Source organism: Lynx canadensis, chromosome A2 (assembly GCF_007474595.2).
Source record: "Lynx canadensis isolate LIC74 chromosome A2, mLynCan4.pri.v2, whole genome shotgun sequence".
Taxonomy (NCBI): Eukaryota; Metazoa; Chordata; class Mammalia; order Carnivora; family Felidae; genus Lynx; species Lynx canadensis.
This window is the reverse complement of record NC_044304.2, coordinates 74,878,625-74,891,623: the sequence shown is the minus strand read 5'-3', so window position 1 is coordinate 74,891,623 and position 12,999 is coordinate 74,878,625. Positions and strand designations below refer to the sequence as shown.

Here is a 12,999-nt window from a genome sequence, read left to right as displayed (position 1 = left end):
CGTTTATAGCCAAAGTATGGAAACAATAGCCAAAGTATGGAAAGAGCCCAAATGTCCATCGATGGATGAATGGATAAAGTAGATGTGGTATATATATACAATGGAGTATTACTTGGCAGTCAAAAAGAATGAAATCTTGCCATTTGCAACTACGTGGATGGAGCTGGAGGGTATTATGCTAAGCGAAATTAGTCAGAGAAAGACAAAAGTCATATGACTTCACTCATATGAGGACTTTAAGAGACAAAACAGATGAACATAAGGGAAGGGAAACAAAAATAATATAAAAACAGGGAGGGGGAAAAAACAGAAGAGACTCTTAAAGGTGGAGAACAAACAGAGGGTTGCTGGAAGGGGTGTGGGAGGGGGGATGGGCTACATGGGCAAGGGGCATTAAGGAATCTACTCCTGAAATCATTATTGCACTAGCTGCTAACTAATTTGGATGTAAATTAAAAAAAAAAAAAAAAAAAAAAAATAAAAAAAAATAAAAAAATAAAAAATAAAAATAAATAAATAAAAAAGACAAACCTCCCAGAACAGAATTCCTTCCTTAGAAGTGAAATCATCTAAAAAGAAAAATTTATTCTACGTAAATCCAATTCTCAGCGTCCAGTGCGAAAGCCAGGAGCTGGGATAACTACATGACCATTCCCACGGGAAAACCAGTGAGCTACAAATAACCCTTGTGAACGAATTCTCACAGCGCCCCGTCCTCCGTAGTGTACCACTGCCAAGTTCACCAGTGACGTCACTCAAGGCTTCTTCATGCAACTTCACTTCACTAGGAAGCTGCTGGGGAAAGGGTTTCCCATGACAACTGCAACAACAATCTTGGAGGGATCTCCTCTAACACCAAGAGGAGTGATCCCGAGCTAAGCCTTTTTTCTACGTCCTCTGGCAGCAACGTAAGGATCCTATCTCTACTATGCACGACTTTCTGCAACTCACAAAATGGAGGGAGGAGATGAGAGATGAGAAATGAGGTCGCTTCCGGCTCAAGAAGAAGGAAAGATCTATTTTGGAGCATGAATTCTCGAAGCAATTTCACTTTCAATCCTGTGGAGTAAAGTTACATGCAGGCAGAAACATCCACGCCGTTGATGGATTTCCACAGAAGCCCATTAACTAGGAGACTTTTGTGTTTTGTTGGGATCACTGTGCCTTTATAAATAGAAGCAACCAACATCAAAGACACCATGAGATTTTTCAGAAGCCTTCGTTCCTAGCTTCCAGAAAGGAAAGGGCTGCAGAAACCACATTCTGGATATTCAAGCTCTAGATAACCTAGAATGATCGACCCTAGAACATTCAGCAGGAAGTAACAGCTTCCCCAAAACACACACCAAAGTTAACTTACCAAGTTACAGATCATGCTCTGGTCTGTCTGCATGGTGAACAATGAAGTGTCCTGGGGCTGAAATTGGGGAGAAAATAAAAGATGAAAAATTATGAAGGTTCCAGCTAACTTGCTAAAAAAAAAAAAAAGACAAAGATATCATTTAAATTAGCTTCCATCAATTGTATCCATAAACATATTATAAAGTTTTTTAACAGTCTCCTTTGATTTTAAATCAGAAGAGCAGGTAATGCGAAAGTAATTTTAACAGTAGATGTTCTAAACATAGATGTCATAAATGTAGGTTAGCATGATACTATATAATAACATAGAATCATTTAAAAGCGGGCAGTGATTTCAGGGACATTTCTGTTCTGCAGCTTATCTTCTGGACATCTACACTGAATTAGAATTTAACAACTCGAAGGGGCGCTCGGGTGGCTCAGTCAGTTGAGTATCCAACTTCAACTCAGGTGGTGATCTCGCCACACACCGGGCTCGCTGCTGTCAGCACCGAAGCTTTCAGCGCAGAGTCTGTCCCCCTCTCTCTCTGACCCTCCCCCGCTCATGCTCTCTCTCTTAAAAATAAATAAAACACTAAAAAAGGAGGAAAAAAAAAGAGTTCAGTCACTCTAAGCTATATGTTCACACTTTTTTAAATGTTGGAAATTCAATCTTACACTGTTACCTAAGTATGACCTCTATGGGCTAATATTGAACCAAAACTTAAACATTTCATACCATGTATTCATTGACCTAAAAAATCAAGCTGGAATAAATCTAAGGGAACAGTGATCTCTAAGACAATATTCACCTCTCCTTATGCTGGTAGCCAGGTTTATAACCAGCAGATGGAAGACTGGAAAAGTCTTTCCTGGTTAATCTGACCAGTTGAAGACAAAAAAAAGTACCTACAGAAAAGGTTCCCAACAGAAAAGCTGAGATAGTGACACTTGGTTAAAGGTGTCGAATCGAGGCAGTTACCTCTGTTACCTCCAGAATGCAAACTAAACCATAAAGGGAATTTCATAAAGCAAATTTAAAAAGGCATAAATCCCTGAGCATAAAAAGCATGAGAAGAAAGATAAGAGCAACAAAATTTTGAAACTGAAAAGCAGACAAATGGACAAGTAAGTTGGCAGACCCAGAAAAAAAATCTGTATCCTAAGGTGATGTAAGAAATGCCAAAAAAGCAACCTGGTTTATTACTCAGAATTCCTAAAGGATCAAGAATTAGAGACAAGGGGCAGGGGAGGGGGGCACCTGGGTGGCTCAGTCAGTTAAGCCTCCGACTTCGGCTCAGGTCAAGATCTCCCATTTCATGACATTTCGTGGGGCTCTGTGCTGACAGCTCAGAGCTGGAGCCTGATTTGGATTCTGTATCTCCTTCTCCCTCTGTCCCTCCCCATTCTTGCTCTGTCTGTCTGTCTGCCTATCTCTCTCTCTCTCTCAGAAATAAATGAACATTAAAAATTTTTTTACAAAAGATTTAGAAATGTGGGTACCAAGGGAAATAGAAGCTGGGTGGTGCTAAAGGTGGGGAACTGGCTGGAAGTCTACTAAAAAGTGACTGGACCTCAAGATCCTTTCATCAATCTGCAAACCAAGTGATATCCCTTCACTCCAATACAAGACTTGACATTTTTGCAGAGGCTGAAATAGAGGGTTTCTGGACTAGGGAACACACAGGCATCTTAGGAATAATAAATACTGAGAGCGGGGACTCCACTCCCCACCCCCAACTTCTTTCCCAGTCACCTCCCATTATACCCGCCAGACATGCGACAGAGAGCTGGAAGTTTAACCAGCCCAAGAAAAATAAATGCCTGAAGAATTTCACATCAGGGGCTCCTCAACAGGAAAAATGAGCCAGAAAGTTCCAGAACACCTATAGTCAGAGAACTCTACCTACCGGTACAAGTTCCCTGACAGCTTTTTACTATCTCACTCTTAAATGGGAGTAGACAGCCAAGATCACCAGACATTTAGGAAAAGTCTCACATATTAAAGGAAAAAACTGAATAGTTAAAAAAAAAAAGCAAATGGAAGAAATAAAGACTTTGCAGGTGGGAAAAAAAACCTTCAAAAATGATCATGTTTATTAATAGTTTCAGAGATATAATAGAAGTGTATTCATGACATAAGAGGATGATGCTATTAAAAAGCAAATATTCAGTAAATGAAAGAGTTCTTGGAAATTTTAAAAAAAGAGTAAAAAAAAACCTGTTAAAAGAGCTGGAAAGAAGAGAAAGATGATCAAGAAAAAGAAACAGCAAGGAAAATAATGATTAGAAGACTAGGTGAGGAACATATGGAAAAGAGAATACGACAGAATGAGAGAACAACCAAAACAGAAGAGAAACCATGAGGAAGGTAAAAAAAAAAATCTCCAATTAAAAACAGACATAGATTTTTAGATTAATAGGGCCTTAATACAACGCATGAAAATAGACTGAGACCACAGAATATCACTGTAAAATTTCAGAAAAGTGGGGTAAAAAAGAGATGCTACAAACTTCCAGAGAGAAAGAGTGGTATCGAAGGGGGCAGAAAGAGAAAGAAAGGAGAGAGAGAGAGAGAGAGAGAGAGAGAGAGGAGTTTTCTTAAAAATACCAAAAATCAAAAAAACAATATAATGATTCAACGCTTCCAGACATCACCCCGCTCTCACCACAAACAGGTGCACTCCTTAATTCCCATCACCTGTTGCCCCCGTCCCCCTGCCCACCTCCCCTCTGGTAAGGATCAGTGCGTTCTCTACAGTTAAGAGTCTGATTCTTGGTTTGTCTTTCTCTTTTTTAATTCTTTTGCTCATTTGTTTTAGTTCTTAAATTCCACATATGAGGGAAATCATATGGTATCTGTCTTTGGCCGCCTTATTTCACTTTTGCAAATGGCCAAGATTTCATTCTTTTTTATGGCTCGGAAATATCCCATTGTAAATACACAGACCACCTCTATCTGTTCATGTGAAACTAACATAAGACTGTATGTTTACTAAATTGGAATTAAAATAAAACCTAGGACTAATACCAATCATTTCCCAATAGTTTTTAATGGTTCAGTCTCTACACAAATACAAATTGCCTGCAAATTGAAATTAAAGTTCTGAAATAAGCTAAAGAATTTCTAGTAGTAGATGAAAATGATGTTGGCGAACTATTACAGTATTACACAATTAATGGTGATGCCCAATTAAAGACCAGCCAATACATGAAGAACGGGTCAATACAAGGAGAACAACATAATAGGTACTTGGAAGGAGAATACAATTTAAATAACTATTCAACACTTGATCTTAGCCAAAAGGCTGAGAAACTATAAATAACTAAGATTAAGAAAGGCCCCTAGGTGGGGCACCTGGGGGTCTCCGTTGGTTAGGCAACCAACTTCAGCTCAGGTCGTGATCTCGCAGTTTGTGAGTTCCAGCCCCGCATCGGGCTCTGTGCTGACAGCTCAGAGCCTGGAGCCTGCTTCAGATTCTGTGTCTCCCCCGTCTCTGCCCCCTCCCCTGCTCACACTCTGTGTCTCTCTGCCTCTCAATAATAAATAAATGTCAAAAAAAATTATAAAAAAGAAAGGCCCCTGGGAAAACTGACAAAATCCTCAAATATTAATTAAAAATTTATTTTTTGAATTTTTAAAGAATATTTATTTTTGAGAGAGAGTGAGCGAACGAGCAGGGGAGGGGCAGAGAGAGAGGGAGACACAGAATCTGAAGGAGGCTCCAGGCTCTGAGCTGTCAGCAGAGTCCTATGCGGGGCTCGAACTCACAAACCATGAGATCATCACCTGAGCCCAAGTAGGACGCTTAACCTGACTAAGCCACCCAGGAGCCCCTCAAAATCTATTCTTGAGGGAAATAAAAAGACTCTATGATCTCGCTATAAAAGTCAAACATGAAGTAAAGTTTCTGTTTGTGAAATAGTTCTGTCAGAAAATTGTTTATTCTAAAAATTAGCATGGAGTTGTCATGATAATTTTACTAAGTCTAAGATAAATTTTTTTAAAAAGAATCAAAACAACAGTCTCTCAGTGGCAATACTAGGAGGTAGAGAAAATGGAGGAATTTTCCCTTCAAAATTCTAAGGGAAAATATCATATCCTAATGAAATATCCAATCTTACTGACCATTTTGTACATAGATACAGACATTTTCAGATGTATAAGGTCACCAATACATATTTCTCATGCATACTTTTCTTAGAAAGCCTACTGGAGGATGTGCTTTAATTTGTGGATGAGGACATGTTCTAGTATGTGGGATTAAACCACAAAGGATGGATACTGGTGTCCAGAAAGAGAGGCCTGACATAAGAAAGAGGTGAAGGCCAGTCCCAGGTCAGACATACCAGAAGAGCCTGGGGAACAGCTGGGGCAGCAGGTGTAGCCAGAGAGAACCCAGTTCAGACGGAGCAGTCCAGAAAGAGAGACGAGCAAATTCTTCGGGAAGATGAAACTGACTGAATGCTTAATGTTTGCCAACAAAAAAGGAGGGGAGATTCACAGAACTACAGAGTATGGGACTGAATTAGTGAGATGTACCTAAAAAACTAAGTAAACAAACCAACAAACAAACAAGTAAGAGCCTGAAATTATTTCCTCAAAGGAGAACAAAAGGTTGGCATAAAAGTAAACGGAAACTTCATGGCTGGGGCGCTGACAGCATTTGTATCATCGTACTATTACTATTACCAGAGATTGGCTGGATGGCTTTGGTGGGACTATAGCAGGGAGAGGGCAGGAAGGAGAAGGAGGGGTGAGCCATGGGGGCGGGGGGTTATCTGCAGTCATGTTAAGTCCACACCTTCCAGAGAGGAGTCGATAGATAACAGAAGATAGATAATGATTTAGGAACCACAAAGTAGCATTATAAGAAAGTTATGTGCACACGTGTGGCTGAGATCAGAGAACCTGGTAAAAGGAGTTGAAGTATTTACCTCTAAGAAATCATCAGAAATGGAGGAGGTGTGGATGGTCTGAACTTTCTATATAAAACACTATTATACAATTTTGTTGCTCTTTAAATGACGTGCATTTATAACTGCTAACCACACAAATTCAAAAAAAAAAAAAAGAGAGAGAGAAATGAGTAACAATTCTCCTGACCTGACCTTTTAAAGAGTTTCAGGCAGACGGAAGAGATGCATTATCATCTCCTTTAGTGTTTGTGTGTACCTGCATTCAGATGTGGGTCTGAGTGGAACTTTCTCATTTCACAGGTAAGGCTGTGTATGATTCTGCATAAGGAGGCTCCTAAAAACCATTTCTGTTTTCTGAAGACCCATCCCATTAGTTCAAAACAATCCTCTCTCTTCTTTTCCGACAGCTGAATCTAGTGGATCTCTCGGATCAGGCCAACCTCTAATTTCTAGTAGAGGAATCAGCGTAATTCCGTGGTTGGCTAACAATGTCAGTAGCTAGGACAGTCAGGAGGTACTTAGTATGTGCCGGGCTACCGGGCAAAGTGTGCTGGTTGCGTATTTCATGGACTCTTCACCACAACCCTACGATATTGCCACCATTGCTGCTTCCGTTACCAAACTTGCAAGTGACAGGGTCAAGTACTGCCCCGACGCGCTTAAACGTTATGTTACTCAAGTGACACCGAGGCCACTCATTCTCAACAGATGGGTTGTGCAAGCAAACCGATCTCTTACCTGGGTGAATCCATTAAATGTACCACCGGAAGCCTAAACAGAAAGGGAAATCAAAGTACGTTACTTTGTATCAGTTTTGTGAGATCAGCAAATGTCCGTCAGACAAGTTGGAAAGTAAAGACCAGCACACATTTTAAAATAATACAAAAGGCTGCTGTGCACGAGAGTGTTTAGGAAATGCAAAAGGCCAAAGTGTATTATTTTAAATAGGCTGACCAAAAAAAAAAAAAAAAAAAAAAAAAAAAAAAAAAAAAAAAAGATCGTTCTTACAATTATTGCTCGTGTATGGCTCAGTGTTAAGCAAAGCCCACTTTCTCAGTAATGAGAAGATGGTTCCAGAGGAAAGTCAGTGAGCTTCTTTTTTAGGCCACTGATAGAATCCATCTGCATTCTTAGGACTTCTCTAAGACATCATTTGAATGAATGGCTTTTGGGAGATTCTATAGTTTCTGGGGGCCCTGGGTGGAAACACTGCATGTGTTCTTGCTGGAGTAGAATCATTTTAGGAATAGTAAATTAGTCTGTTCTACATATTTGTAGCAGTTGAACAGTAAAAAGGAAAGTGGAATAAACACAATAAACGGGATGGTACATAGACTCATTAGTTCCCAACACAACCATTCTGCTTTTTGTAATTTTTTTTTTTTTTTGGCCAACCTATTTGTGTTTGGTTCGCACAGATTTCAAGGAGATGAGGCAGGCGTCAGAGAAGACAGTGATGGAGAATGAAATAGGTGGGAAACATTAGGAAAAACAGAACCTACAGAAGTCTTTGGCTAGTCTATACTACATACGAGGGTAAGTACCTCTTCTTTATCAGGCTCTATTTCTTGGTACAACAATCCATATCTCTGGTTAGCAATTTCATCTTCGGATAAATCTGAGTTGCTGAGGTCACTGTCTTGGGGACTAGCGGGACTGTCAGTGCTAGCATTGCGGGAGGTTCCCAGAACCAACAGTCTAGCTGTGTCTCGCCTTTGTTCCCAGCACTTGGCAATGGCGTGTCCCCCCACGACATCTGCCGGTGAGTCCACCTCCAGCCCTCTCTTGCCTTCAATTGTATCTAAATGTTCCCAGGAATTATCTAAGCCTCCCACATCTCTGATAGGCCAGTGGTTAATGGAATCGAACCAATTGGTAAAGCCACTTGCTTGGCCATCTGGTATACCAGAGAATTCCAATATATCCATATTATTCACTGCTGAATCCAAGCGTGGCTGCCAGATTTGACCTGGATCTGTTGCCCAAGAGTCTGTTTTCACAATAGTTGGTAAGTTAATGGTAGGACTACAGTTCCCAGTCACTGTACTTTCAGACCCCTCTATTAACGAGAACTCTGCCTTACACAAACACCAATCTCTTCGGTTTGCATTAGCTCCCAGAGAATAACTAAGGTCTGTCCTAGACTGAGATGCCACTTCATGGTTTACTGAGGAAACAACAGCCTGATGTTCATCCCTGCCAACCCCAGGAGTAGGTAACCCAGCCTCCTGCTGAATTTCTTCTGCATCTGCACTGCCTCGTCCTGAGTGATGTATTACACCGTGGTTAGGAGGACCTATTGAATTTTTCCTTATGTCTCTTCTAGCTAAATCCCATCCCTCAGGACTGGCATTTTCAATATTAGATACAGAATCAGTCTGGAGATGCAGATTTAAGACATCTGCGTGATGGGCAGGGTTAGCTCCAGAGCCTTCTATAATTTCACGATTATTGATTACTACTGGACGCCCCTCATCTAGCCCTTGGTTTCGGTCACCAAATTCAGCGGCCGTAGCTACTCTTTCCAGGTCTTTTTCTAACGCATCAGTTGTATCAGAATTCTTTGCACTGGTCTTTTCACTTTCCCGACAACTAGCTCTTAGATTGATGCTCACTTCCTCTTTACTGATTTCTAAGGTCTCCTGGTCTGGCTTTCCTGTTGTCTTAAGGAGATCTACTAGCCTGTTTCCTGCACTTTCCCGTGCTTTCTCTTCAAATTCCTCTGTACCTTCTAGGGCCTTGAGATCAATAGGTCCAGTGTCTACCTTTTCATATGTCTCCACACCTGCCCACAGAGAATCTTCGATCTTCTGTTTCTCTTCCTCTTCTTCTGACTGTTCAACATCTTCTGGACTTTCTTCGACCGGGCCACCAGTTTCTGTGGCTGCCATCTCTGAGTCAGATAAGTCATGAGGCCGCTCCATCTCCATATAAGCAGCTGTGGCAAATTCAGCCTCAGGCATGGGCTTTGGGTACAGCTGTTCACTTCCACCCGGAGGGGCTGGCCCCACGACAAGCTCGCCCTGGTCAGCTACAGTGTGCCAGTCAGCGGAAGGAAGCATTCCAGTGGACAATCTCATGTCTTGCTCTGCTTCAGAGAGACATGAAGAGTCTTCCTGAGACCCACCTTGGGTAATTTCCTGGCTGACACTCTCTGTACTAGCATCAGGGCCCCAAATAAATGCACCTAGATCAATTTGAGATCTTTGAATTTCTTCGGCCAACCCACTGTCTGGAGTTTCCTCCATGATCAGGTTACACAGGGAAAGGCTTTTTGAAGAGTCAGTCTTTAGAGTATGCAGAATAGCAAAGGAAAAAAAAAAACAAACAAACATAAGATAAAATAGACCATGGCAGGATTTGATGAGAAATGCAAAGCTCTTCAGTAGGGTAGCGCCAGTTAAACAAAAGTAGAGAGTATTAAAATTAAAATTAAAATTAAAATTAAATGGTTAAGGTTAAATCTGCAACTAGCAATGCCATGGAGGAAAAAAACAAGCTCATTCTAGATAATATCCACATATACAAGGCATAGTAAATATAAAAAGAAATCCAGAATATCCTGGATATTTACCTACCGGCTGTACCAAATCAGTGCTTGTCTGCATGAGTAAAAAGAATAATAATAATCAGTAGTAATAATAATAATAAGGCAAAAGAAGAAAATTCCCTAGCGCCTTAACATCCCATGCTGTCCAGAGTCAACATTCTCCTGAAAGCTGTGGCTTTTACTGGTTTGAGATCAACTTTTATAATTTGTTTTGTGCTAGGGGTGAGTTTTGTTGCAATACTGTTTAAGATGACACAGTTGAAACCCGAAGAAAGCCTCTGTCATTTTCTAGTCGGCAAGGAGGCCTCGTGGCTATTACAGGACTTCTGCTTTAGCAGAACTCTGAACTGTGAAGTTTTCAAATAAAGAAGCAAACTCAAGAACATGAGAATAAGATCAAGCTCTAGCACCCACAAGAGTACACGCATCACATGCTCGGTCACAGTACCAGAACAGATCTTCCCCCAAACTCCACCCACACTGGGTTCTGCCTCTGAGGCAGGGGGAAGATGGTCTGGTACTAACCGCTCTGACTGCCTGGGCGATTGTCCTCATGTCCTCCCCGCCCCCACCCGCGAACTGGAAGCCTGGTCTGCGACACTAAGGGGTTGAGGGGAGCAAGGAATGCCAGCAATTATGGCCAGGGAGCTACTGTTCTGCAGTGTCGCCATCACCATCTTTCTTTTTTTTTAATTTAAAAAAATTTTGAGAGAGAGAGAGCACACACACAAACAGGGGAGGGGCAGAGAGAGGAGGAGACACAGAATCCGAAGCAGGCTCCCGGCTCTGAGCTGTCAGCACAGAGCCCGACATGGGGCTCGAACTCACGAGCTGTGAGATCATCACCTGAGCTGAAGTCGGACACTCAACTGACTGAGCCTCCCAGGCACCCCGGTCATCACTACTTTTCTTAGTAGGTTTATCCTCTGAAATAATCAGTGCTCCCCTTTGATGATACCTCCACCCTCACCACACCCTTCCTGGCGAAGAAGGAAAAATGTATTATAACTCCAACTGAAGATGTGAAATACTGGAACAGTAAAACATGGGCACTGTCCTCTTGATCTTCAAGAAAATCACCAAGGAGTTGTGGCTAGAATTCAAATGTCCTGAACAGCAGTGCACATATCCCTTTTTGTGATTACACGAGCAAAGCCAGCTCACTATAAAAGATGTTTTCAGTCAACATATTTTAGCTCTTCTCTTGAGAGCTTTCCAGGATGCTTTAAGGATCCTAAGTAGGGCAGTATAAACCCGCTCCTGTGGAAGGGAAGGGGGCAGTCAACTTTCTGTCTTAGGGGAAGAGAGTAGCAATGTCACTTCAGAAGACTAGACCCATGAACACCAAGATCTAGCAAACTTTCCTACCGATGTCTCACTAAAAAAGAAGAAAAACACACCAGGCGCCTGGGTGGCTCAGTCGGTTAGGGTGTCCGACTTCAGCTCAGGTCATGATCTCCCAGTTCAGAGTTCAAGCCCCATGTCAGGCTCTGTGCTGACAGCTCAGAGTCTGCAGCCTGCTTCAGATTCTTTGTTTCCCTCTCCCTCTCCCTCTCTCTCTGCCCCTCCCCTGCTCACACCCTGTCTCTCTCTCTCTCTCTCAAAAATAAACTTTAAAAACATAAAAAAGAAGAAAAACACGAAACCCAAGTTGAGCTCTGAAGACCATTTGACCAGAACTTTTCCAATATAGGGCAGACAAAGGCCTTATTCCTCAGGGATACTAGGCTTCATGTGAGTATGGCCACCCTCCTAATTCCCCGCCACCCTCCTAATTCCCTGCCACCCTCCTAATTCCCCAGCACAGATGCTGCCACCACGAAGTTCCTTTTGTGTCTTTTTTCCCAACTCTAACTTCTGGAAGTGCCCCTCTTTGCCCATCAGATTAGCTGAATACATACCATTACCAGTAATAGCTACCTTTTATTGCTATGGACCAGATGTGGGGCTAAACACTATAAACATTAACTACTTGATCCTCACGTGGCCCTCTGACGTAGGTGACATTGCCCTTATTTTAGCCAGGAGAAAAACTGAGGCCGAGAGAAATTCATGAGTCGCCCAAAGTCATATTGCTGTAAGAGGTAGAGTCTTGATTCAAATCCAGGGCCGTCTGGCTCTAAAGCCCAAGATCTTGTTGATGAAGTTTCATTATTACTGAAAATAATAGTGAGAAACTGGGTCCCGGTGCAGAGTAGCATGTCCCTTACGTTTGCTCAGCCACATTTTCTTCTATTCTACTTAAAAGCAATAAAAAAGGTGCACGTCCTCAACCACAACATTTCCTGTGGCCAATAACCACGGGAAGAAGCATAAAAAGGCATAACACCACAGATTCTTGCTTATCTAGGAGTCTGGAACAATGACACTCTTTTCCACGCCACTGTTTCTAGGTGCTGGTAATGCTTGGAACCACCAGGGAGCTGATTATGGTTCTAGGGGGCTACATTATCATTAAAAAATGTCTAGGTCTTCAGGGCCCCTGGGGGGCTCAGTTGGTTGAATGTCTGATTCTTGATTTGGGTTCAGGTCATGATCTCAGGCTTCGTGAGATGGAGCCCCACGTCGGCTCTGCACGGACAGTGTGGATGGAGCCTGCTTGGGATTCTCTCTCCTCTTCGCTACCCCTCTCCTGCTTGTGTTCTCCCTCTCTCTCTCAAAATAAAAAAATAAACTTAAAAAAAATGTTAGGTCTTTTCTCATCACAGATGAATTAAAATATAATAAGGTTTCCAAATTTCTAGGGCTCCAGATACATCAAAATATGAGCTCTCCATACTCTTACCGTCCATAGGTCCCAGGGCAATGTCTGAAAGCAAACAAATAAAAATATGGTTAGGATACAAATCCCAAGCATGTAAAAAAATACTGACATGATGGAAGTTCTGAAAATAAAACATTTTTGAAATATTTAGTACAGCACTGTTCAACAGAACTTGCTTTGGTGATGACAGTGTTCCGTATCTGTGCTGTCCAAGGTGGTAGCCACCAGTCACAGGTATTATTAAGCACTTGAGAGGTGCTAGTGTAAGAGAACCAAAATTTAAAATTTATATACTTTGATTGTATTTAAATTGGAATAGTCAAATGTGCCTTGTGGCTACTACAATAAACCACAGGAGACCAGTCAATCTGCTTTTCACTGTAGGAGTAAAAACTGTATCTGAAACATGATGAATGTATTTACT

The 12,999-nt window shown here is 41.7% G+C and overlaps 1 protein-coding gene across 2 annotated transcripts in view; it reads right to left on the bottom strand.

Moving 5' to 3' along the window:
• AMPH (amphiphysin) overlaps nt 1-12,999 on the bottom strand; it is a 251,490-nt gene that overhangs the window by 35,043 nt on the left and 203,448 nt on the right. For both annotated transcript variants that reach the window (XM_030307720.1, XM_030307722.1), the window contains exons 13-16: nt 12,597-12,620; nt 9,840-9,863; nt 7,000-7,032; nt 1,361-1,417 (exon numbers count right to left, since the gene is read on the bottom strand). In XM_030307720.1, coding sequence (XP_030163580.1) covers nt 1,361-1,417; nt 7,000-7,032; nt 9,840-9,863; nt 12,597-12,620 — 138 coding nt within the window. The remainder of the gene's footprint in view (nt 1-1,360; nt 1,418-6,999; nt 7,033-9,839; nt 9,864-12,596; nt 12,621-12,999) is intronic.